The sequence below is a fragment of the Ursus arctos genome, chromosome X (genome assembly GCF_023065955.2).
Source record: "Ursus arctos isolate Adak ecotype North America chromosome X, UrsArc2.0, whole genome shotgun sequence".
NCBI lineage: Eukaryota > Metazoa > Chordata > Mammalia > Carnivora > Ursidae > Ursus > Ursus arctos.
In genome coordinates this window covers 25,928,268-25,955,038 of record NC_079873.1, presented here as the reverse complement: position 1 = coordinate 25,955,038, position 26,771 = coordinate 25,928,268, and the positions used below count along the sequence as shown (strand labels likewise).

The window sequence follows — 26,771 nt, the reverse complement described above, 5'->3', positions numbered from 1 at the left end:
AGCTCCAGAGCCGGAGTTCTTAATCACTGTGCTTAAACACTTTGACTTGCCACTGTCCTCAGGATGGGGTCCAAATACCTCCATTATCCATGCCCTTCCTCGCTTCCTCTGTGCCTCAACAAACCACACAAATGTTCTCCTCCTGATGAGGCAAGTCTCCAAACCTTGACACCTGCTGCTTCTGGGCACTTTGTCCTGCTATTTGCTAAGTGCTGGAAGGATTCTTTCAATCCAGATCTGATTGCAGACCCAGCTCGAGCTCAGCCTCCTCCAGAGAGCCTTTTAACTAACTACCCTGGAAACTGTGGTCCTAGCCTGCTACCAGACAATACTCTGTCTCACATATTCATGTCTATTTCCCCATTTGGCCTCTAAGTTCCTTAAGAAGGGCTTTTTTATGACAAAATAATTCTTAGTTCTTTCTTCTTGTCGCCAAGAAATTGTTACCTATAGAAGCTACCAAAATTTTCATATGAAAAGTAAAGATGTAGAGCTTCAAAAGTAAATCTAAGCTTGTAGATTTTTGAGGTAGTTACAGAACCTTATGAATATTCAGTGTAACTAATTCTCTGAAAATTCTGTCCCTGGCCTGTTATTGAGAACTACCACATCTCCACATTTTTTTAAAACTAACCTTTTTTTGAGATCGTGGTAGATTAACATGGAGCTATAAGAAAAAGTAGAGAGAGATCCCATGTACGTTTTACCCACTTCCTCCCAGTGGCACATCTTGCAAAGCTGTAGTGCAATGTCAAAACCAGCAAACTGACATCGATACAGTCATTTACAGAACATATCTGTCACAACAAGGATTCCGCCTATCATCCTTTTATGATAACACCCCTTGCCTCCCCCCACCCCTGCCGCCCTGGCAACTAGCAATCTGCTCACCATTTCTATGATTTTGAAGAATGTTATATAAATGGAATCCTACGGTATATAATCTTTGGGGATTCACTTTTTCCTTCAGTATAATTCCCTAGAGATTCATCTGAATTTCGGCATATTGCTCAGTAGTAGTCTGTAATTTGGATATGCCCTTGTTTAAGCATTCACTCCTTGGAGGACATCTGGGACAGTTCTAGTTTCCAAGTATTAGGAATAAAGATATCAACATTCATGTACAGATTTTTGTGTGAACATAAGTTCTCATTTGTCTGGGATAAGTACCCAAGAATGAAAGTGCTGGGTCCTATGAAAGTTGAATGTTTAGTTTTATAAGGTGTCAAATGTTTAGACACAGTCCACCAGCAGTGTATGAGTAATTCAGTTTCTCTGCATCCTCACCAATATCTGGTGGCGTTACTATTTTTTTAAATACTATTTATTTTTTTTTTGTAAATCATCTCTACACCCCACATGGGACTCGAACTCACAACCCCAAGATCAAGAGTCACATGTTCCACCCACTGAGCCAGCCAGGTGCCCTGTATTGTCACTATTTTTATTTTAGCTATGCGGATATGTATGTAGGAATATCTCGTTGCAGTTTTAATTTGGATTTTGTTAGTGGCCAGTGATGCTGAACAATTTTTCATGGGCTTACTTGCCGTCTATATATCCTCTTCAGCGAAATGTCTTCTCATGTCTTTCATCTGTTCTCTAATTTGAATGGGTTGACAGTTGCATTTGCAAGGTTTTTTATATATTAGATCATAGTCCTTTGTTGTGTTGTGCTTTGCAAATATTTTCCACCTTGTCTTTCCACCCCCTTCACAGGGTCTTTCGCAGGGCAAAAGTTTTAAATTTTGGTGAGTTGGGATTAACCATTTTTTGTTGGTTTTCCCCCCCTTTCATGGATCATACTTTTGGTGTCAAGTCTAAGAACTCTTTGCCTAAACTTAGATCCCAGAGACTTTCTCCTGTTTTATGTACTTGATGACATTTCCTTTGACATGTACGTCTGTGGTGCGTTTTTAATTAACTTTTGTATAAAGCGTGAAGTACAGGTTGGGGTGGATTTCTTGAATATGATGTCCAGTTGCTCTAGCACGATTTGTTGGAAAGGCTGGCTTGATTTTTGAACTAGACTCAAACTTACCTCTTTCCCTGCTTCCGGGTCCAAGCACCTTCCATGCCTCCTGGACAGCACCATCTCAGTGTCCCACAAGCACATCAGACTTAACCTGCCCAAAACGAGCTCATCATTGTCCTCCTCCCACCCCATCCTCAACATTTTCCCCTTCCCGATTTCACTGTTCTTGTTAACACTACCCTTCACCCAATTGCCCAAGGCAGAGAAACACAGTTGCCCAAGTCATTATCCCCAAATCCACTCTTACCTTAAATCTCACATACTTATCTATCACCAAGTCTTGTCAGCTCTGTCCCCGAAGGCACCTCTCAATTCTGTTCCCTCCCATACCTCGCCCCAGCCTCGAGCGTCTTGTGCCTCAAATGCTACATAGCTTCCTGGTTTTTCTGGCTGATTTTGGTCTCGCTTCTTAATCCCTTCTGCGCAATGCAGCCCTAGTAATCCTCCCAAAAGTCAGATCTGATTAGGTAGCTCTCCTTATTTTAAACTCTTTCTATTGTTCGCTGCTGCCCTAACGCACAAGTTCCAACGAGCCTTTCCGCCAGACCCTGGATTAACTCTCCAGCGTCAGCAGCAGCACCTAACACATGCCTGACTTACCATAAATATTGATTGATTGACTAATAGGGTCTTAAATTTGGGATGAAGTAAGTTTCTCCATGTCAACAACCTAGACTCTGTTTTTAATAGTGCTCCTCTCTGCTTTCTCCCAGTGTCCACATTTATTGGAAGTGAAGCCTGTCCCAAGACTTGGTGTCTTCGAGTTACCCCATCACAGAATTAAGACAAGGACTTGGGTGCAGGAAGTTTATTTAGGGTGTGATTCTCAGAAGCGGGAGAAAGTGAGAAAAGTGAGACAAGAAAGCTAAGCTATCTTCTGGAACACATGAGAAGTGTACAGAATAAAATGCATCTGAATATAGGCAGCTAGAGCCTGAAAGGCAGAGCCGGAGCTTGTATCCACTTGCTCCTGACCCCCATTAGTTGAGGGGTGCTGCCAAAGCACTAACTCCCCTGTGGCTGTGATTGTCCACCCAGGAGCCAGCGCCCACGACATTGGCGGAAATCACTGGGGAAGAAAACAGAAAGACTCAGGGCTCACTCTTGGGGTGGGATGCTAGCCACACATGATGAGGTTGGGTTTGCCTGGAACTCTTCACAGCTCATGACACCGCAATCAGAGGTGGGCAGACAAGTACCAGAGGTGTTTGCTACAAAACCCCAAAGTGGACGCGGCATTGGCAATGGCAGCATTTCTTGCGTGTGTCAGTAATAGAAGACCTGTTCATTTTTCTCCTCCATACACAGGAAAACATTAATAAGACAGGAATTCCAAGCAGGACGGGCTTTGGGTCACTGGCGTGGTATGGAGAATCAGGGCAGCAAGTGCTATAGGAGCTTACCAGACAGTTTTTAAAAAACCTTTATTAAATCAACCACCAAATGTGAACAGTTCTGGTACGCCTAGAGCATTTGTATTCTTACCTCATGGGGTTACTGGGAAGATCAAATGTGAAATAATCATTATAAAGCACTTTGCGCAGTGCCTGGCACAAAGCAAGCACTCAGTAAGCATTAACGTTTATACAATTATTATTGTTGATTGTCAGAATTCCTCAGACCCACATCAGCAAATAGTAGTAAGTGGTCTGTCAGCAGGAACATGGAAACATTTTCATTACATAGAACTTAATGTCACAGGGACAGTCATTAAAACAGGATCTAATTTTAGTCTTCTAGAAGACAAAAAATGCTAGGTTCTCTGGAAATGTTGAGTCCTTCCCTGGGCATGTAGTCTAATTTTCCAAAATTAAGCTGCATCATCTATAAAATGAAAATGAAATTGTACTGATCTTCATAAAAGGACCAGGAAAAATCTTAGGCACTATAGAGACACAATTTAAATGGGGAAAAAATGTTATTTTTCCATCAGATGTAATTAGAAATAAAGAAGCAAGGTCAGTCACAAAGTTCTGAGCTATATGGGAAGAAAGGAACAAAATTTTTCCCCAGTTATTTTATGGCCAAGTTGAACTCATACTTATCCAATGAGCCCCAAAATGGAATACCGTTCTGCACCAACTGTACTGATGACAGTGATTCAGGGAGTAAATGATAAGATTCCGTCCTTCTAAAGTGCTTTTAGAATTGGATTCTACTAAGTTTCATTTTGCTATTGGCCAATCACAAAAGAGGCTACAGTAGGGAAAAGTGAAGACATCATGCTGCAGAGAGGTTGCTGCATAGAAAAGGAGGAGAGGACCCCCTAATTTAGAGAAATGGATGGAGAAAAAGGCAGTTATACTGTAACAGAAGGCAACCATTAAATGCAGCAATAAGAGGAGAGTAATGGCTTTGAATGGAAGACAAAGAATCAAGGAGAGATAGGAATAGACTAAAACACACACAAATACAAAAGAATGTCGGAGAGAAAATGCAGTGATTGTTGTATAGATTAAATGCAAACCATCACCATGAAGGTGAAAAGCTGCTAAAAGGAACGAGTGAGTCACAAACTGCATTTCTTCATCTTCACCCAAAGTCGGAGTCCTGAAAAACTTCTAAGACATTTTGAGATCCTTTCACCTCTGCCAACTGCAGACTTCCTCTTCTACTTAATTTCCTCTTTTCAAGATCTTTGAGGGGGTGGGGAAGCCTAAAGAATAACAGAGTGGCCTTGTGCGCAGTGATATTCTAATCCCCTTCCAGTACGTTCCACCGTGGTTCAAAGCCACATTCGAGGGTCTTGGAGATACTGTTCTCTCCCTACCTCTGGTCCAACCACTCTGCATCTGTTCCTGCAGTTGTGTTATCACTGATGCATATAGCCTGAGAAATCCGGGCCCTATGCCAGCTCTCCAAGTAATATGATGAGCATCTAAAGAAACTCAAGAAGTCCCTGACTTGGTCCTTCAGCAATTAAAACAATATTCAGAAAGGCTTTTGGTCATAGGCATTTGAAAAAAGAAGAGTCGTTTCCAGGAATCTTGCAATGCTCAAAATCCGCTTTAGAGTTCTCTACTTCTTAAAAGTCCCTGCCGGTCACTGGTGTGCATGACAGAGTTGGAAAGCATACATTGCATAATGTGGGTGGCCTCGTCCCCCCACGTGTGTTGCTGCTGTCCCCTACGCAACCGAAGAGATGACCAAGACACTAAGCTCTCCAGCCAAGCAGCGAAGAATATTTCAGTGCTGTGGCTGACTATTTATGGAAACTCGATGGAAGAAAGTGTCAGGCACCTTCTCCTAGACAGAATAAAATGGGATAGCTGCCCAAGCCCTCATTTTAATAGGGGGCCCATAATACAAATCTCTTAAAAGAATCTTTTAAAAAAATGAATAGGGGAGATCTATTAGGATCTGTCAACAACTAACACCTTTTTTATTTGACATGCAATATTGTGTAAGTTTAGGATGTGTAACATACTGATTTGATACATTTCTATAGCAGTGTGGTGGCCATAGTAGCGTTAGCTAACACCTCTACTGCATCACCTAAGGATCATTTGTTACAACGCTAGGAACAATTGAAATCCCTTTCTTACCAAGTTGAATGTTTAGAATACAGTGTTGTCATCTGTAATCACTGTACTGTGTATTAGGTCTCCAGCGCTCAGGTATCTACTAATTGCAGGTATGTGCCCTTAAACACCATTTTTGCCATTCCCCTATCCCCTTATAGAATACTCTTTAGACTTGAGAAAGAAGGAAATTCTGCCATTTGCAACAACATGGATGGATCTTGAGGAAGTTATGCCAAGTGAGATAAGTTGGAGCGGGGGCGGGGGGGACAAATACCAGATGATATCTCTTCTATCTGTAATCTAAAAAAAACCTTAAAGCTAACACCCCTTCAACTGACCAAATCCCAGGTGCTCAGCAGTTTAGCTAAAATGTCCAAGTACCTCTTCCTAACACAGAAACTCCTTTGAAGATCCAGCTCCCACTAATGAGCCCCAGCAGTTCCAGTGAATGCTGCTTTCCACAAATGAAGCTTTTCAAAAACTTGGAGTGGACAAATGTGGCTTTGAATTTTTAAAGAAATCTATTTAAAAAAATACTGAAATGGGCATACTTCGGTCTTAAATGCACACATATTGAAATATGCTCAAGCCTGAGAGAATGGTTCAAATCAAATATTATATTCTTGTAAATGTTCTTTTTTCCTAATGATTAGCAATGAGGAACAGGAAATGGGAAGGAGTGGGATACACACACATTTGCGCGAAGTATCCTGATAGGAAATAGAGCCTAATATGCGTTGACGACCTTGTAGCAGCTGCTATGCTCTATTCAATAACCACTATTTCTTCTTGCTGAGATTAGAGAAAATCTTCAGAGAATTAATGCAGCAGTTGGTGAAATCATTATGCTATAATGGGTATAATTCTGCCCTCTCCCACCTTCTATGAAGTGTCTTTAGATTTAAGAAGGCGAAACGCTTCGTAATTCTTGAACAACTTGTATACCTGGATCTTAATAGTTACTGTCCTGCGTTCATTTATAACAACTTCTAGGCTCAGTGTTAATTTTCTCAAATGTTTCTGTAGGTTCCCCCTTTATTATAGAGTGTATTAGGTTAGACTCTTGGCTGTGGCAGAAAACTAACATTAGTCAAGAAAAAAACAGAGGCCGGTGCTAGTGGCAGTGGTTTTCAGGCAGCCACACTGCTGTGGGCCCCTTTGTGATCTCTGAGCATCCTCCACATCCCCAGCAGTATAGAGACAGAGCTACTCTCACCCAAGAGTTGAGAAACTTTGGGGGCCTGACTCTGAGTGGCTCAGATGGAGACGGAGTGCCCATCTAGGCTGAGAGAATGGAATGCTCTGACTGATGGATTGATTGCTGTTGCGGGTTGGGTCCTCTGGGGAGCAGATGCCAAGACAGATTTATTGGAGAACAGCACCTGTGAAGAAAAAGGGGAAGAAACAGGATTGGGCAGAGGTAGCCATTAAATCACTATGCAGATCTTAGGAAGTCCATGCCAGCCCCATGGGGAGCTCCAGAGCCAACACTGCCATTTAAAGGGATCTTGAATTAGGCCGATCTGATAGTCTCTATATGACTTGGGACTGTTAATTTTCCATCCTCACTAGTTAAAGTGATGGGACAGAGTGATGGAATGGAACTGAGGTCTTATTTCAAATATCAAAATCATCACGTATATATAAGAATTAGAGAGTGAGGGTTAATATAGACCAGTGGTTCTCAACCAGAGGCAATTTTTGGCTCTCATATACATGGCAATGTCTGGAGACGTTGTTCAAAACTGGGGAGGTTGTGCTATTGGCTTGTAGTGCATAAAGGTCAGGGATGCTGCCAGACACTTCCGAATGCACTGGATAGAACAACAAAGAATTATCTGGTCCAAAATGTTAATAATGTCCAAGCTGAGAAATGCTGCTCTTTAGCTAAAGCTACCTTACGTGCCAATATGTAGTAAGAGATGCCATGAAAACCTTTTCCCTCTGATGAATTCTTAATGATGACTGTTTTGTTCTTATTTGAATCTCTCGATACTTGTTCCTGAGATTCTATCCAACTTGTTTAACTTTGGGACAGAAAGGCTAGATTGAATTAGCGAAAAGTTTAAATCCTGGATTTTTGAAAAAATAGGTTTGTAAGACATTAATTTGGGTTAACTTACTATTTATTTTTTAAGAAAGATTTATTTATTTTAGGGGGCGCCTGGGTGGCTCAGTCATTAAGCATCTGCCTTCAGCTCAGGGCGTGATCCCAGAGTCCTGGGATCGAGCCCCGCATGGGGCTCCCTGCTTAGCGGGGAGCCTGCTTCTTCCTCTCCCACTCCCCCTGCTTGTGTTTCCTCTTTCACTGGCTGTCTCTCTCTCTGTGTCAAATAAATAAATAAAATCTTTAAAAAAAAGAGAAAAGAAAGATTTATTTATTTTAGAGTGAGACAGCACACATGGGCATGGGGGGAGGGGCAGCAGGCGAGGGAGAGAAAGAAACCCAAGCAGACTCCACACTTAGCGTGGAGCTTGATGTAGGGCTCAATCCCATGACCCTGAGGTCACGACCTGAGCCAAAACCAAGAGCCAGATGCTCAACCGACTGCACCACCCAGGTGCCCCAATTTACATACCATTTAGTATGAAATGTCCTTAAAGTCTACATTGGTAACCGGAAGGGATATCATCGGTGATTAGCATATAAATTGCCTTATGAAAGTATTATTTTAAAATACTAGTTTGTTTCTGATCTGTTTAAATATCCCTGGACTGGAGATTTGTTTACTGTGGAAGTTTACTCTTATGTATTCTCTCTTTTGCCCATATTACAGAGCTGGATGTCAGTGCCAGCTCAGAGGGAATATTGAAAGTTCCAAATTAGAGTGAAATCTGTGGAAATTTACTGCAGCATGTCTTCCTATGCAAGAGCATAGTTTTCTTTGTGGGATTTCTACTAAAAAATAACACAACAAAAGCAAAGTTTTAGCAATATACATTTTGAACCATCCAGTAGATGCTTTAGCCTTCAGGGAATTTAACTCCAGAACTGCTGCTCGGAAAATAAAAAGACTCGTTAATGCCTGAAGGGATAAAAAGATCAGCTAACAAAAAAAAAAAAGTTTTTTCCAAGATGTGAAATGTGTGTTCAATCCTAGATCAAGGACTGGATGTTCAAAGTTGTATGAATGAGGTTTAACATTACTTTAGAAAAGTCCAGAAGAAAGTTTGTCATCAGTGCAATAAAATCATTTTCAAGGAGGCGCAGTAATGATATCAGCTCTTTACCCACTATTTTTATCTAAACACAAAATCGCTGAATGATTTATATCCAACCGTGTATATTCACATAGCCATGAAAAAATCAATTGTGACACAGAGAAGAAAAGACAAGAAAACAAACCATTATAATCACTGTATTTTGAAAGCTCTTTGCAAACAAATGTGAGATGCTTAAAAGAAGGGAGGAGAATGATGAATTGTTTGCTTACCAAAATAAAAGAAAAAATCAACAGTATAAGCAAAAGTATTTGTAGGCTCGGGAATCTTTAATCCATTAAGGTGATGTCAGGAAAGGCATACAAAATGCCTGTTAAACAGTCCTCCTCAGCGGATGTGGATTGCTAAGCTACATAGACTCTGGGTTGATCTGGGTGTGTCACCCGCGTCATGAAGCCTCCAGGATTGTTCTAGGCCCTACGGCTTTCTCACTTCTTACTGGTCAGTAACACAGAGACGGGGACATAAAGAGTTTGATTTCTCCATTGGACAGCGTTCTTCACACAAGACACAGGTTCTGGAGAGCAGCAGTGTCTCGCGTTCCGTCTCTGCCACCACGCACCACATGAACACACAGCACTCGAGAGTGCTTGTGCAATAATTGGTTCTTGAGCTCACCTCTCATGCTCTCCCCTCTAGACTTGTTTAGGCTCTGCTAAGAGAGAGAAATCACCTAGCTGTCCCCAACTGGCCCACCTGTGTCTCGATGATAAAAGAGGCAAGATAGACGTGGAACTTCCCCCAGCAATGTGTCTGCCAAATTCACCCACTCCGATTCTGCTCTGACCCACACCTTTTAACCCAAATAAGTAACAGCTACCGTTTACTCAGTGCTTCCTTTGTAACAGATGCTGTGACATGCTTCATAGGTCGTCTTTTTTAGTCAGATACCGTATTTCTGTCCCACCTACAGTAGGGATCTTGTTAACATCAGGACGAATGACGTGAGGGGCTTTGAGAATTCGCTCCCACTCCCTTTGGAATCTTTCCATCATTCCACGTAGTCTTTGTTCAGCCATTCTTGACTGACTGCTCTGGTTATCCTAGGAGGCTCTGGCTCAACAAAACCAGAGTCCGTTCTGATTCATACACACGTCCTCGCCATGTAGGATGAAAGCCTGTCCCCTGCATTTACCAGCTATCACACCAGCTCTTGGCTTGTCCCTGGCCACTTATCCTTTCTACACCTGTTCCACGCTTCAGTTCGTCCTAGAACACCGCTCTGACCATGGTATTTCTTTATTGATAAGAATAATGTAAAATATGAAAATGTTACTAGTAGTTGCCACCAGGATGGGAAGCAAGATGACTAGAAAGCTGTGGAAAAAGGGACACAGGTTTTTAAAGATTTTCATTTGTTTGTCTTCTTGAATTTCGTTGTCATGTGAATGCAGTAAAAGTAATGAAAATTTTAATTATTTTGAAAAATATTTTCATGCCTTCCCATAAAAGACAAAGTCTCTGTTCTTAAAGCTGACAGACAAGTACTGCTCTGGTCTGACTCCCAGCTACATTTCCAGCCTTACATTATTCAGGCCTCCCTCTGTTTATATTCTACATCCAGGCCTTTACTAGAGCCAAAAAAAAAAAAATTGTTCATTTTACTTTTGCCACATAGAACCTTTCATCTGTTTTTGCCCATCAAACTCTTACCCAACTTTGAAGGCCTTGCGTAAAAGCAACTTCCTTCATTAATACGTTCCACACAGTCTATCATCAAATTTATTTTCTGATAGGAGAGGCTTAAATGCACAGTCTACCTCTGAAGCTGTTAACACAGCCCCGGGAACATAGTGAAAGCTTTATAAATGTTAGCTGCCGTGACTATTGTCGCTGTTGCTGGCATTCAGTACTTCTGTTTCGAGATGAGGGAACTAAGGCCCATAGATGAGATGCAGAAGGTCAGGTAGCTAGTAAGAGATTCTAACTCAGGTCATCCTGCCCCATAGAACTAGTGGCCTTTCCACTACACTCATGGCTCCAAAGTAGGCTATACATCAGAGTCCTTGGTGGAGCTTTAAAGAAAGTGTGGATTCTCAAGCCCCAGTGGCAAGTGGACTAGGTCAGAAATTCTAGAGACAAGCTAAGAATCTGTTTTTTAGAAATTTCTCAGGTAGTAGTGATACACGGTCAAAGCGGAGAATGACTGGGGTACGTTAAAGTCTTTCCCAAGCTACTTCATTACGCCTATTTGTAAATATCTAATCCATAAATTCATGAAAAATAGGCTCCTTGTTTTCTTATTTATTTTTTTCTCCTTCCCCTCCTAGCGAAGTGCCTTATAAGCACTCAATAAGTGTTTGAGTAATTAATTGCTTAATTATTTAATTAAAATTGCTCTTAAAATGCAAATATTCACAGCTGTGATACTGGAAGCCTGTTATGAGCAATCATTGATCTTCCTAGGAATATTTATTAATCAGCAAAGAACTGGGACTTGGACAGGACAGGCTGAACATCTGAGAATGGGATTGAGAAGGTCTCTGAGCCAAATGTTAGCCACATCGTTGCGCAGCCCAGGGGCCCTCTCTTACCGTGCCCACGCTTCACTGACAACTTCAGGGAAGATGAAAAAAATGTATTAATAAAACTCAAGAGATTACAGCCCCTAGTTTCATTTCTTTTAAGTCGACACATGTATCTGGTTTGGGAAACTGGGGAAATCTTTTTTTTTTTTTTTAAAGAAAGCGAAAAAATCCTTTATTCTTGTCACACCGCGAACATGGAGTTCACTGTTATACGTTAAGATTATAAAGCAAGATCCCAAAATGCAGTGGCTGATTATTCACAGTAGACATATTAAGTCAAGAAGCTTATTTTTTCTCTCTTTGCTAAGGCACAAAGCCTGGGGCTATATGCATTTTTATTACACTTTACTGTCTTGGTTTCACTTGAGGATTAAAAAGAAAGTCAAGGTACAGTGCACATATCCTGATGGATTTTAGGATTTCTTGCTTTAGTGAAAGGAAGAATCTCATAAAGTACTTCAGATTATTGCTCCAGGAAGTATACCTACTTCCTTGATGACCTAGAAATTCGATCCTTTGTTTCTCCTATGAAAGATCACACTGTATTTGGGAATGTTTTTCCCTGTAGTTTTCTATACCATGTAAAGCCACATTAAAAAAAAATAGCTTTTAGATTTGAAGTGAAAATATCTACAATAGTTCCGAGAAATCTTAGGACTGTTCAAGGAGCTTATAAACCACCTCGGGGTTGGGGTGAAGGTGGGGGTTGGTGAGAGAGCGCTCTGCCTGAGGAGTGTGAAGAAGCCCAGGCAGGCAGCGAGACTAGAGACAGAGGGAGTGAGTACGTGTCCAATTTAACTCCAGTTCTGACAAATCCACGCCAAGAAACAATAGAAGGGCATTGCACCAGCGTGTGAGCTTTGTTAAAAAACCTCAAGTGTCCTTCCTTATTTAGCTTGTGCCTTGTTTTCTGATATGCAAAGGACCGAGAAGGAGCCACTGTTGGAGGACTTGGAAGTGCAGTAGATGAGATCTTCCTGTTCATTGATTTGTAACCAGCGACCTGATACTGGTTTGGCAGCTCTGCATCCGTGAGCCGAGAGAAAGGTGCTTTTCAGTGGCCCAGAGGAGAGCTGGGAACTGGAAACAGGGGCTCCTGGCAGACAAGGTTCTCGGATATGCGGTCAAACTGACTGTGAAGGGAGTCAAGGTCAGGGAGCTTTGGAAATGCTGCAGGTAGTGTGGGACGTAGGGAATGTGGATTTCCTTGGTTAAGGAGAGTTGTGTACGTTTGAGCAAATTCTCCCTGCCGACCATTATTTATCAAGGTGACTAGTAGAACAAACTGAAAATCTACCAGTGAATCATTGCCCCAAATAGAAGAGTTTCACCAGGAAAAAAAAAATGTACAATTACTAGTGGTGTATTTTTTTCATTTGTCTTCCTGATTTCATATTTCAGTATGAATTTGCTAACAGCTATATATAGGTTGGCTTTTTTCAGATGATACCAGTCCTCATATAGTCCCCTGATAATTATTTCAGAATGCCACTTCTGGTCCTGGGGAACACTCCTGTGTGCTAATACCAGGAGGGATAATTATGTAATTACCATGTGAGCCTTATGCTGCTTGTGGCCCAAAATGCCCCTAGAAAGGAATGCGACAATGGCCTCGGGAAATTTCTGTGAGAATGATATCTTCCAAATACGGAGTAAATAAAAGTTTAAGAACAAGCAGCAGAGGCTGATATGCAAATGATTTAATGTAATGGTGTTGCAAGGTGCGAGCCACTTGACTTTAGTTCCTGCTGCAAATCATGACATACATTAGGAAAGCTTTTAAAAGGGAACCTATTTTTTAAGATAAAATCTGCATCCAGGGGCGCCTGGGTAGCGCAGTCGTTAAAGCGTCAAGCGTGTGCCTTCGGCTCAGGGTGTGATCCCGGCGTACCGGGATCGAGTCCCACATCGGGCTCCTCCGCTATGAGCCTGCTTCTTCCTCTCCCACTCCCCCTGCTGTGTTCCCTCTCTCGCTGGCTGTCTCTCTGTCACATAAATAAATAAAATCTTTAAAAAAAAAATCTGCATCCAGTTACATCAGCCAAGCAGAGTAATCCAACTTTTATCTCTTTGAGACCCCCCCCAGAAAAAACCATGCAGAAGAAATACTTCCTATGATCTCTTCCCTTCCCATCGCATTTTTCCCTCACAGTCTGTAGATGTAACCAAAACTAAAGAGTTTGACAAATGAAGCAGGATATGAGGCTGATTGCTGCTTTTCTAAATTAAAATTAATGATACCCTGAAGGTACTTGAGTCTATGAAGTCAACTTAATGTTGATATAACCTGACTCCATTATCACAGAATGAGGCAGTTGCATGAGCATGAGAACCAATAAACACACTTCCAAGGTGCACGTGAGAAATCAGTGAGGGGAAAGCTGAAGGTTTAACAGGGATCATATCTATAGTTTGTTAACAATGGGGAGAGGACTTGGTGTTTGTCCTCCTGTGCTTTCCAGTGGATGGAGGAGTCCATCAGAAAGAGAGGACTCATGTTCCTGGAGAAGCCATGGGCTGTGTGGGGGAGGAAATTAAATTTTTCCTCTATCCTTCTAGGTTCTTAGCAGAGACCTCCTGTAATAAAAGACAGATGAGCAGGAGAAAAGGAAACAGAAGTTAAATAACATGTATACAAGGGAGAGACCCAGGAAAACTGAGTAACTCTCTGAAATGGTTCAAGCCACCACCTCTAATACCACTTGTAGCTAAAGACAAAAGAAAGATGTTGGAGGCTGGGGGCGAGCAGATGCAGTTAGGGGACGTGGCCAGGAAAACCACAATAAACAAGGGTAAGGCTCTTATGCAGATTTCAATTTTGCTTTTTCCATTGATAAGGGTTTCTAGAGATTTAGTCATTCTCTTCTTTCTGGGGATGGAGACATCCTTAAGATGCAGATTTCCCTTATAAATGTAAATTTCTTTTACACAACGTAACTTCTGCAGGTTTCAGGGCTTCTCCAGTGTCTGCTGTTTCTTAAAAACTAACAAACTTAAATAATTCTTATGCTATAGGGTCATATTTGGGGATGGCAAGTTCTGCTGCCCTTCAGCTGGCTCTAGGCTAGGCTCCCACTGACATCACGCCTCTCCTGTCTGGCAGAGGCACACAGCCCTTTCATTTTAGGCTCTGATTGCTGCGGAGTCTGTGCGCTCTTCTGGTATGTTGTACAGAACGCAGCTGGGGAGGGCTGGTGGGAGGTGGGGAGGTGAATGGAGGAGAAAAGCAAGGGAAAACAGAATAAAAAAAGGAATCAGAGATTAAGAAGGAAGGGAATCAACACAGAACTATGAAAGAGAAGGGGGGAAAAGCTCTGAGAGAGGAACATAAAGAGAAGTGGATGAATGATGGCCTCAGATGGCACCCGTTAGCATCCAAGCTATAAATCACCCCAAATCAACTAATAATTATGCTCCTACTCAGAGTGAGCACTGTGTTAGCACTGGTTGCTTCCCCATGATCTATTCTGAAGTCAATCGCAAGAAACTCTTTTTAACTCAAAGGTGTCTCAATGTCAAGAAAACACATAAATAAATTGAAGGAAAAGAGAACTCAGCTGATTTTTGCATTCAACAAGCCTGGATGGTTTTGCCACTGCGCTGTACCTATCACAAGCTCTCATTCCAAACCTTGTCTCAGACCATTTTTTTTCAGTCACAACTCAAATCAGAGTTAGAACAATGGATTTTAACTGAAAAGGATTATAATCAGTTAAAAGGATTTTAACTGAAACTGTAATAAATCTCAAGAGAGTTTCCAGGATAATGATTGGGCATTTATTTATGAGTTTTACAAGTAGGGATGTGGAAGTGAGAATGAATTATGAAGACCTCCCCAATACAGACACATGAATACAGAAAACTGTACAAACTGTAAAATTTTAGGAAAAAACTCATGAATAGACCATAGAGAGTCATTTGTGTATGTGTGCGTGGTTCATTCGCTATCATCACAGCACAAAGAGAGGGTTTTTGTTTTGGGGGTTCTTTTACGGGCTCATTAGTGTAGGTGTGCAGTCTGGTTCTTGCATGTTCATGGACGTTTAGCAAAGGTCTAGACAAACTGAAAGCCAGAAAATGGAAACGTACATGCCCAGGTACATCTTTTCCCAAGACTGGGGTAAACACGATCGCAGCATGAACTGCCAGTTAGAACGCTTGGACGCTAGGTAGAAATCACGCTGTCGAGTCGTGTCTTCCCACATCAGGACGGACCCCTTGGCTCTCCTTAAACCTCCAGCAAAGATGAAAACATAAAAGTGATTAACAAGTCAAAAGAAAAAGTGGAAGGCCTTGAGAATTGAAAATAAAGTTAAGTAACATTTGCATTTAGATAAACTTACTCGAAATCATTTCTTGGAGCCATAATGTTGTGATCTCTCCTTTTTCTTCTCTTTATGACTTAAAGCAATTTGGGGGGAAAAAATGAAATAAGGACATCCTTCAAAACACACAGAGGAATGGACTGAGCTTTGGGAAATAGTCAAAGCTGGGAATAGAATATGTTATCATAATTTAGTTGAATGACTTGGTGTTCATTCCTTATCCCCACAATTTTGCTCTCTGGTCTACCATAATCATACTGAGTACAGCGCCTAACAGATAACAGGAACTCAAAAAGTCTTTTCATTCATCACATTTATCAAATATTTATTGACCATCTCCTAGGAATTAGGCACTGTGCTAAACTATGAATAAGATAATCAAGGTCTGTGTCTTCATGGGCAAGTAGCTTGCATTCTAGTAAGTATCTTTTGAATGAATGAAGAAACATTTCTTAAAGGCATGAAAGAAGGGAGGTCTGTGCAAGCAGTACACTGCCTACAGAACTCATCTGAAATGAGAAAGCAAAGGAGAATTATATATAGTCCTCAAAGCTCTCGAATATGATTGTTTAAAAATTAGAACAAAACAAACAGGAAGGAGATTTGGGCCCTTGATTTGCCTTGCACATTATTACTTTCAAATTTTTTGAGTCCAGTATTGTAGGCCCAATAAATCTAAATGATTTTCTTTTTTGAACTTTGATCACCAAAAAGGAAGGAAAGAAAGGGGGGAGGGCGGTAGGGGAGGTCTTTCCAAAAATTGTGCCGGGAATCACACAATAGGGAATTTTTCATGCAAAATGCAGTTGTTAGGGTAACACTTCTTGAGTAAACCGTACATTAATTCTTTCAACTAATAATTAGAGTATCTGCTATATGCCAGGTACTGTGCTAGTCAGTGGGGATATAGTAGGGAAAGAAAGATATGTCCCTGTCTTCATGGAGCATATATAAATATATATATTTATTTTTAAAAATATATATTTTAAATATATTCTTTATATATTTTATATAATTTTGTATATTTTATAATTTATAAAATTTATAATATATATTTTTATATATTTTATATATATCTATATATATTTTTTAAATATCTATATTTTTTATTTTCTCTGACATGACTTTACTGACGAAAACTGCAAACTAGATTATGAGTACTCAAGGAGCAGATGGCAGTTTTTTGCCCATCTGGGATAGCTCTAAAGAATAGACCCTTGTGTATCAATAGACAAGGATTCTTCCAGTTTTAAGCTTTCGTGATCTATGATCTAATAGTAGAAACAGGATGTATGCTTCCCAAAAGTTGTTATATTTCCTTTTATAAAAGGAAACAGAGATCGGGGTGCCTGGGGGGCTCAGTCGGTAAAGCTGCCAACTCTTGATTTCAGCTCAGGTCTGATCTCAGGGTCATGGGATCCAGCCCCATGTCAGGCTCCACGCTCAGTGGGGAGTCTGACGATTCTCCCTCTCCCTTTCCCTCTGCCCCTCCCCCCCCTAAAATAAATAAATCATTAAAAAAAAAAGGAAAGAGAGGTATTGCCTGTTCAGAAGAAATTGGGTTCTTCCTATCTCTTTGAAGAAGTCTAGTTATACTCCTTTGGCTCTTCCTACCCTGCTGACCTTCTAATGCTCAATCCCCTACCCCTTTTATTCTCACTGCCTTTCCTTCCTTTAATGACTGAGACAAATTGCTCATCTCCAACTGGCTCTACTCAACACCTCCAGTTAAAATCTCACTGTTAAGTCAAATGCATCACATCCCATATGAATTCATCCAGCCATATGCCATCCCCCCCTTTGGAATTTCCATATTTCCATCAGCAATATCCTTATCCTCCCAGTCTTCCCCACTGCAAACACACGAGTTCTGTTTGCTTCTTCCAAAATGAAGCTCCAACACCAAAATTAATCCATTCTTCCTTCTTTGAGAATACCTCCTCATCTGCACCTTCTCTCCCACTCCAGGCCACACAGTCTTAATTGAACTCATGTCACCCCACACCTAGGTGAGAGCAACAGCCTCCCCCTGGTCTCAGCCTCCAGGTCCCTCTTGATTCAGTTTCAGGCCTCACTGACAGACTCAACTGCCTAAACCTGAGCTGCTTTCTCAAATCATTAGTCCCTGCCCAGAAGTCTTCCCCGGTGTCCTTGGCCTTGCCAGGGAGATGCTGAGCCTCAGAGTCTGGAATGCCTTGCTTTGGATCTCTGCTTCTGAGACACCTAGCTCACGGGACCTCACCATCCTCTACAACAGCCGAGTTCTGCCCCAGGCCTTTCCTCAGCCTGTCCCTCCTCCTCACCTCCAAACCTTTATTGTCCAAATACCAGAGACTCTAGCATCTGTTCCTTGCGTGTCTCTTTCAGGTTTAACAAATACTTGTCAAATGAACAGAGAATTAACCGAGTAAAGAAGGAATAGTGCCAGCGTGCAAGGTGGTAGTGTATCACGTGTGGCTTTTGCTCCCTCGTCTGTATATAGTACTTGATATTAGTTCAAAACACGGCCAGTTGGAAAGGTCCGATGCATGGAGCTTACTGTTGCAAAAGTTTATCAAATTTCATTTCCTTGCCTAATTGCTTACAGAATAAAGTGCCTTTGTCCTTCGGTAGCTACGCTGTGCCTTCAAAGTTTTTCTCTTTCTGAATATGATGTCTTTGTTTATTCACTTATGCATTCAATCCATGTAATACCTTTCTCTGAAGATAATCTGCGAAAAGAAATATTTTATGCTTAATTCTTTCATTATTTTAAGACCGTTTCCTCAATTTTTCATTTTGTGACACATTTTTAATTTCAGTCTCTCTCATGCATTTTCCTAGCTTTGAGTTAGAGGGATGGGAATTCACTCCTGTCTCCTTTTCATTTCCTGACAATATTGGGTCTACACTGGAAACTCCCTCTGGAGGTCTCCTTATATAAGAAGAAAGCACCCTTCAGAGATGAGTGGTCTCTGACGGACTCAGATGCTGCCTCCGCCTGGTGGCTCTTAATCTCCCAACATCACTGCCAGGGGACAGGGCCCGTGACACAGTTACACTCCTTGATCACATGTTTCCCTTGGGATTTTTTTTCTCAGGACATGAAAAGATCTCTGATTACTGTCCACTCCCCAGTGGCCTGCTCATCCCATCTTCCCCACCCCCAAACATCCACAATCATCTCTTGATGAATTTGTTCATGAAATGACCCATTCTGTATTTAGAAACAATTATGTATTCCAAACATTCATTTGCATGTGTTCTCTATAATCTTATGGCATCACCTTCTTTATGACTAGGAACTGACCTTGCAGTAGGTCATAAAATATGCCAATGACTAAACGTTCACAGATACGGACACCAGATTTTTTTCTGTGTTCAGTAAATGGAAAGGCCAGCTGCAGATGAAATATGGACAAAATACTTGCCTTTCAACTTTAATCCGTAAATAGCAGTTAAGAGCAAGAGCCAGGGGTGCCTGGGTGGCACAGCGGTTAAGCATCTGCCTTTGGCTCAGGGCGTGATCCCAGCGTTCTGGGATCGAGCCCCACATCAGGCTCTTCCGCTATGAGCCTGCTTCTTCCTCTCTCACTCCCCCTGCTTGTGTTCCCTCTCTCGCTGGCTGTCTCTATCTCTGTTGAATAAATAAATAAAATCTTTAAAAAAAAAAAAAAAAGCAAGAGCCAGAATGAATTTGAATCCTGGCTCTGCCGATTTACTATTTAAAGTTAGTCAAATTTTGTCATTGTTGTTTTTTAACCTCTCATGCTTCAGTTCCTGTATCAGTGAAATGGGCAGATACTATGACTTTTTACCACCAAGTTACTGTGAAACTTAAATAAGTTAATTCATATTGCCACGAACAGAGTACTTAATAAATATTAACCATTTTGGGGGGTGCCTGGTGGCACAGTCAGTTGAGCATCTGACTCCTGGTTTTGGTTCAGGTCATGATCCCAGATCAAGCCCTGCATCAGGCTCCACACTCAGCAGGGAGTCTGCTTGAGATTCTGTCTCTCCCTCTCTCTCTGCCCCTCACCCCACTCACACACCCTCTCTCTCAAATAAATAAATCTTAAAAATATATATATATATTAGCCATTTTTTGTGTCGCATGTATTGCCTTGCCCATGATAACCTATTCCTCTCCATATGTTAATCATAAAGCAACAAAACAGTAGTTGCTAACATTCATTGAGTAATCACCATGTGAAAGAAAGCAGGACAAACACTTGACATGTCTTAGCTATTTCCCACAAAAATTCTGTGAAGTACGTCACATCGTTGTCCCATTTTACAGATAAAGGAAGTTAACGTTAGAACAACATACCCAGGGGCAAGCAGCGTGCAGTCAGTGTCAGTACACATTCTGGTTTATTCTCCCACATCGGTCTGTCTATGTCTGTCAATCACACATACGCAGTGGTTTGCTCAACTAGTCATTAAACCTTTGTTACTGCTTACTGTGTTCAAGATTAACGGCATCCCGCCAGGGGTTGCATAGGGGAAGAGAGGTAAGCAAGGAATGGTCCCAGCTGTCAAGGAGCCCACAGTGCATCGCAGGAGATACTCATGTCCATGCAACTAAAACAGATGGTGTGATAGAAGTGCCCCGAGTAGAAACTGTGCTGCGAGGAGCTGAGGAAGCAGTCACTTCTAACCCTGGGGGACTGGAGAGGGGGCGTATAAAAATAGAAAAGACTTGAGCTGCAAGAGAAGGGGGCGAAGCGCACTCTAGAGGGGAGGAGCAGCAGGAACAAGTCAGACAGGTTTACACCGGATGGAATACGGTGGGCCGGACAGATTGAGTTTGGCCGGTAGTGTAGGGTCATATGGCTGGGGACAGAGGCTTGAAGTGTTCTTCATGCTTTTGTGTGCATAACAGTGAAGCAAATCCTGCACTTTTTGGAACTCCACATGCTTTGCCAAATATTTGGCCCTAGCAAAGATGGGCAAGGCTAGGAGAAGGTGAAAAAAGAAGATTGTTCTGGATCTATGTCAGGCCCTTGACTAATGTTGCAAGGTCAGAGCGTGCTTTAGACGGATTACCTGAGCCAGATTTCTGATCAGTTTAACACCCATTTTATCTCTTGAGAATTATCTAGACCATAGGAGCAAACCCACTCGAGTTCTGCTGGCTCTGGGCAGGGGCTGACCAACCCCTTGTTTAGCGTGGGCTGTTCAGAACCAAATTAAGATCCAGATTTATGGAGCCTACAGGCCTGGGGCCACCACTAATATCCAGTTGGCAGAATGCCAGACGGCAAAGTATACCATTTCACTCATAAAATTCTTCCTTTTTCCCCACCCAGAGTGGAATTCACTAAGCTATCAGGACGCTGTCAATGTATTACAGAAAAACCTACTAGGAAAAAAAGAGTGGTGATTTTTATTTCATGCCACCTAAAGATACACTTCCCTGTAATTTTCAAGTCTACTAAACACTGAAATCATCTCCGCTGTAGTTACCCTATATTTAAGCCTTGCCTCTACTTCTTTGATACTTAAGTATTAATCAACTATTGGCTATTTGTTAATTATCAGTGATCCATCAGTCATCAATAGGATTCCAAAAAACATGAGCCAAAGACAACAGACTAAGACAAAACACATGCCCTTTCTGAGCTCCTTTGGCCATTGCGTGTACCAGGGAATGACAAGCTCCCTAACCTTTGCGTGGAGGATTTAGAGTTTGCATTTTTGATGGTACTCATTGGAGCAGTAGTTCATTTGTGCCTGCCAATGAGTAGAGTGTGAAAAAAAAATCTCATTTTAACATTATCAAGAAAGCAAATCTTTTTTGTTTGGCCTCGGTTTGATAAAAATGGGACTCGGAGGCCGTCTCTGGTAAGCGGATATTAAACCCGGGGTTATAAATTGTTGCTTTAGTGTTCCAGCTTTTGAGGCCTGAAAGATCTTTCCAAAAAGGGTACATTGTTTTAATTGCTCTTCATTATGTGTGATGAGAGAACATCACTTCTCTCCTCTTCCTCCCAGGTGGCCGTTGAGGACCGCATCAGGCAGCTGCACGAAGCCCACAGGGACTTTGGGCCGGCATCCCAGCACTTCCTTTCCAGTAAGTTGCTGCCACCTTTCATTGCTTAATGTGTTCCTTGCGTCTTGGTAGCGAAGAATTAAGAGTTGAATTGTGATCATCTCTGCCAAGTGCACTGGAGGCATAAATCATCCCGAAATACAACTTGGGGGAAGAATCTAGAGGGTTGGGAGAGGAGGTCCGATTAGATCATTTTGTCCAGTCTTCAGCTAACGCATAATTGTTTCCTGCAATGTATTCTCAGGTGCTAACTTTGGTAATATTTTTGAGTCTTTAGTTCTGCTTAGAGCGGTTCACTTCATAAGCTGATAATTATGGTACCATGTAATTATGATGGGATCATTCAATATGTGTCACTGGGAATCTATAATTCTTTATCCCTTCATAATTCATGAAATACTTCCTGCCTCCAAGTTGGAAGCTCAGCGTGTTGGGTTTCCTCTCCCTAACTATTCTTACCGCTCTTTTATCCTTGACCACTCTTCATTCTTTTAACTTTAGCTTTACTCTTTTATTAATTATATTTGTGTCATTAATTATATTATTGATATATATTGATAAATATTACATATTTTATAATGAAATACTAAGAGGAACAGGCTTAGTTAACAGAGGGTTTACTATTGGAACATCCTATTAATATACAAATACATAGTAAATTGTCAAGCACCTGTTGTCCTCTGATTGATGTTATTAATTTCTACCACTTTGATTACAAAAGTGTGGAAGTTGAGGGTTTATTCTATTTAAAAAGCCATATTTCCACCACATGGAGTTAACATCTGCTAGCATTCTGGCATGTTTCTTGTCATACGTGAGTATGTATGAGGGCCTAACCATCATTTTTGAGGCAATTACTTTGTGCCTGTCAGTGTTACAAATATGAACTAATTTAATCCTCATAGCACCCTATGAGGTAGATACCATTATTTTACCCATTTTAAAGATGGGGAAATTGAGGCACACAGTCACACAGAGATCGACTGACAGCCAGGATTCAAACCAAGTTGGTTCCAGAGTCTGTTCTATAGCCACTACACTGGACTGTCATTTACTTAATTTATGTATTTCATACACAGGAAGTAATTTTGTATGATTTCCTTGCATTCTCCTGCCACCTTCTTTTATTGTCATTTTCTCATCCTTTCCTTTGTTTTCCATTTCCCGTAGGTTAGGAAAAAGATCTTTGCTCACTTTTTTTTTAAGATTTATTTATTTGAGAGAGAGAGTGAGAGTGCACGTGCAAAGTGGAAGGGACAGAGGGAGAGGGAGAGAGAATCTCAAGCCGACTCCGCTGAGCATGGAGCGCAACTCGGGGCTCAATCCCGTGACCGAGATCATGACTTGAGCCAAAACCAAGAGTCAGACACTCAACTGACTGTGCCACCCAGGCGCCCCTTTGCTCACATTTTAAAGTATTTGACTAGATGCTTTCGTGTGTCTCCAGTTGGCTCTTGTCTTTTAGAACACAAATTCCTAGAAGGCAGTGGTCCTTCCGTTCTTGACTGGGTCTTACTATCTCAATGCAGTCGTTATTTGGACAGTATTGCACATGCTTAGGATGGGCCAAAAGAAGGGGGCAGGTGAAAGCAGTGTACACAATCAAGTGGAATTGTGGCTTTAGGAGTGCGTTTAGGATAATGACGAGGCGTGAGGATTATGTCTTCTGTATTTTTCCAAATCTCTGGTCTGCTTGAATTGCCTCGGTGACTGCCACTCTGTTCGACTTCATTGAAGTTAAATGCGATAACATATTTGTAAGTGACTCATAAGCCATAAACAAAAATATCACTCGTATGAATATTAATTACTCCTCAGATGCCAGGTGTATTCATTCATCCTTTATTCTCTCTGCCTTCCCCACCCAAATTCCCATGTCTTCCCCATTAAAACTTCTTTTCAGAAAATGATATGTTATTTAACCCAGGTGACAGGTAAAGTTTAATGTGTACTTCTCCTGGGTTATTTGCATTTTAATAGGGTGAAAAGCCATAAGTCTGAAGAATGACTCTCTGTTGGTAGAACGTCAGCCATAATCTCTGAGTTGTGAGGGAAGAACTTTGAAGGGCCAGGTGGAGCATCTTTACACCTTTTAAACAATATCACACCAGCGCCCACTTCCAGAAAGGTCAGGCTAGTAGACACAGACGCTCATAAAGACCATCATTTACCTGCTTAAATGGAGCCAGCCCTAGGAGTCGCCAATTTCTTACTCATGTGGAATATCGATATTTGCTTAGAAGCTTTGCTTGTGATTATCAACAAATACCAATTTGGTGTAAGGAATGTTAGAAGTAGGACACTAAGACTAAAGACTGAATGAAGACCATTTCTTTGTGATGTCCTTTTTTTTAATTACAGAGGTAATATATGCCCCTCAAGGAAATTTTGGAAAGCAGAGAGTACAAACAGAGAAAAAAAATTACCCATAATCCCACCACTCAGAGATAACCACTGTAAAAAATGTGCTTCATAATACTTTCTGTCTTTCTCTCAGGGTGTGTGTGTATGTGTCTGAATTCACATTCCCTTCTTTTAAACCAAACAGGAATAAAAACACATTCCTGTTTTATGACCTTCTTTTTTCCCTTAGAATTGTAATAAAAATATTTTTGCGTGTTTAAATATTCCTCTACAGAATAATTGTTTAAATGGCTGGGTAGTATTCTCTGCTGCACCAGATTTACCAAGACGATTCTGAATTACTCAATATTAACGTCATTTCAAATCTTTTACTATTATATCCAACTTTGGGACTAACATCCTTTGTACGCCTTTATAAACATCTCCTATTCTTTCTACAAGATAAATGCCTAAATGCAGAACTGCTCTGTTAAAGGATGTTCACATTGTATGGCTTTTGATATGTACTGCCACATGGAAATCTGCTCCAGAAGTTGGGTACCCCATCAAAACCACATTTGAGGCAAGGCATCTCTGAAGTCACTTACTTGCTGTTAAATTGTGTTTTGTGAAAGCAAAACAGTTTTTCCCCTAAAACAAATAACAATATGTTAGAAAAAAAACACCACTGAGGTCATATTAAATTATTTTGAATTGATAGATGTCTAGTCATTTACTTCCAGGTTACTAAGAATAATAATAGGATGATTTCTGAGGCTTAGAAATTACGGAGAGAAGTAAAGATGAGCCACTAACTGCCCCCCCAAACATGCTCACTGTCTCTGTCTCTCCTCTTTCCATCTCTCTCTCTGTCTCTCTCTCTCTCTCTCTCTCTCACACACACACACACACACCCCTTTGAAAATTACATTACCAGCTGTCTTTGTTTTTTTTATCAGTAGAGAGAGGCAGCCTTTTACTAAATAAAAGTATTCTCTGTTTCTTCTTGGTGGCCCAATCTCTACTTGTTAAAGAAGTTGTTCCTTTTATCTTAGATCTGAGAGAAATGAGAAGAGAAAAACATTGTAAAATATGACCCTTATCCATTGCTAGACACTAGCTTGCCTTTCATTCTAGCTTTAATATTCTACCACTTTTTTAAGATTTTATTTTTAAGTAACCTCTACACCCAGTGTGGGGCTTGAACTCATGACCCTGAGGTCAAAAGTCACACACTCCATAGACTAGGCTAGCCAGACACCCCAATATTCTACCATTTCTTTTTTTAAGATTTTATATATTTATTTGAGAGAGAGAGAGCATGCGGGGGGTGGGAGGGAGGAGGAGAAGGGAAGGGAGAGGAAGAGGGAAAGAATCCCAAGCAGATTCAGGGCTGAGCACAGAGCCCAAAGCTGGGCTTGTAGCAAGGCTCTATCCCATGTCCCTGAGATCATGGCCTGAGCCAAAATCAAAACTCAGACACTCAACTGCCTGAGCCACCCAGGCACCCCTCTACCACTTCTAATTGACTTTAGTAACTTAAACCAAGAAAAGGGAGAAATTGGTAATAGTGTGATTTTTAAAAATTATATAAATTTATATATAATGTATTATATTTATACACAACTTTGAACCACACCGTTAGCATTTATACATGTATTAGAATATATAGTAGGAAGGTACAGTGTCCATGTCTTCACATGTCAATGATCAAGAAAGTACTATAGTATTTATTGGCGTAGTAGACTGAAAATTGTCCATTTAAAATTATCTTCAAGAATTTATCTTCAAGAATTTAAAACCTTTTTTAAAAAAAGAGCAGAGCCTGAGATCTTTTTTGTGTCAATTTTCTCAGTTCTCTGAGCTTCTAGTTTAAATTTTACTTCACGAAGGGCAACTATATATTTGAATAAAGGTAGAAATCCTTCTGTAGGAGTGAGAAGAATTAAGGTTGTCTTAATGTGTTACCAATTCTACAAAATCTTACCATTTGCAACCACATGGATGGAGCTAGAAAGTGTTATGCTAAGTGAAATAAGTCAGTCAGAGAAAGACAAATACCATACCATTTAAGAAACAGAACAGATGAGCAAAGGCAAAAAAAAGAGAGAGAATCAACCAAGAAACAGACTGTTAACTCTAGAGAACACACTAATTGTTGTCAGAGGGGAGGTGGGTGGGGGGATGGGTGAAATAGGTGATGGGGATGAAGGAGGGCGCTTGTGATGAGCACTGGGTGATGGATGGAGGTGCTGGACCAGTATATTGTACACCTGAAACTAATGTAACACTGTGTGTTAACTAACTGGAACTTAAATAAAAACTTAAAATATTTTACCAGTTCTAGAATTCCCCAGAGTAGCATTTTCCAAGCCGTATTCCTCAGTATATTAATGTTCTGTATGATGTTAATAACTTCCTTGAAAAAATAGTTTTGGGGTCCATAAGATTGGAAAAACAGTAGCTTATAAAGGTAAGAAAATTTTTTGTTGGAATTGTTGCAGCCTTTACTATACATGGAAACACTAAGAAGAGGATAGTCAGTAGCTCTTCTCTGTACTTATGTGACTAGAGAAGTCTTTTTCAGGCATACCAATTAATTTCTCACTAAACGTGCCATGGAACGTAGTACAGGGATCTTTGCCCTAAAGTGGTATTTGCCAAATGGTTTAATGATGAGAACTTTCTGCTGAAGGTGGTAAGAACACGATCCAATTAAGAAGAAAATGAGTTATTTATAAGGCAAAAGGGTCAACT

The 26,771-nt window shown here is 40.9% G+C and overlaps 1 protein-coding gene across 18 annotated transcripts in view; it reads left to right on the top strand.

The window, feature by feature from the left end:
• Positions 1 to 26,771, top strand: part of DMD (dystrophin) — a 2,358,181-nt gene that overhangs the window by 2,106,086 nt on the left and 225,324 nt on the right. For all 18 annotated transcript variants that reach the window (XM_057310259.1, XM_057309646.1, XM_048213297.2 and 15 more), the window contains one exon: positions 21,614 to 21,692. In XM_057310259.1, coding sequence (XP_057166242.1) covers positions 21,614 to 21,692 — 79 coding nt within the window. The remainder of the gene's footprint in view (positions 1 to 21,613; positions 21,693 to 26,771) is intronic.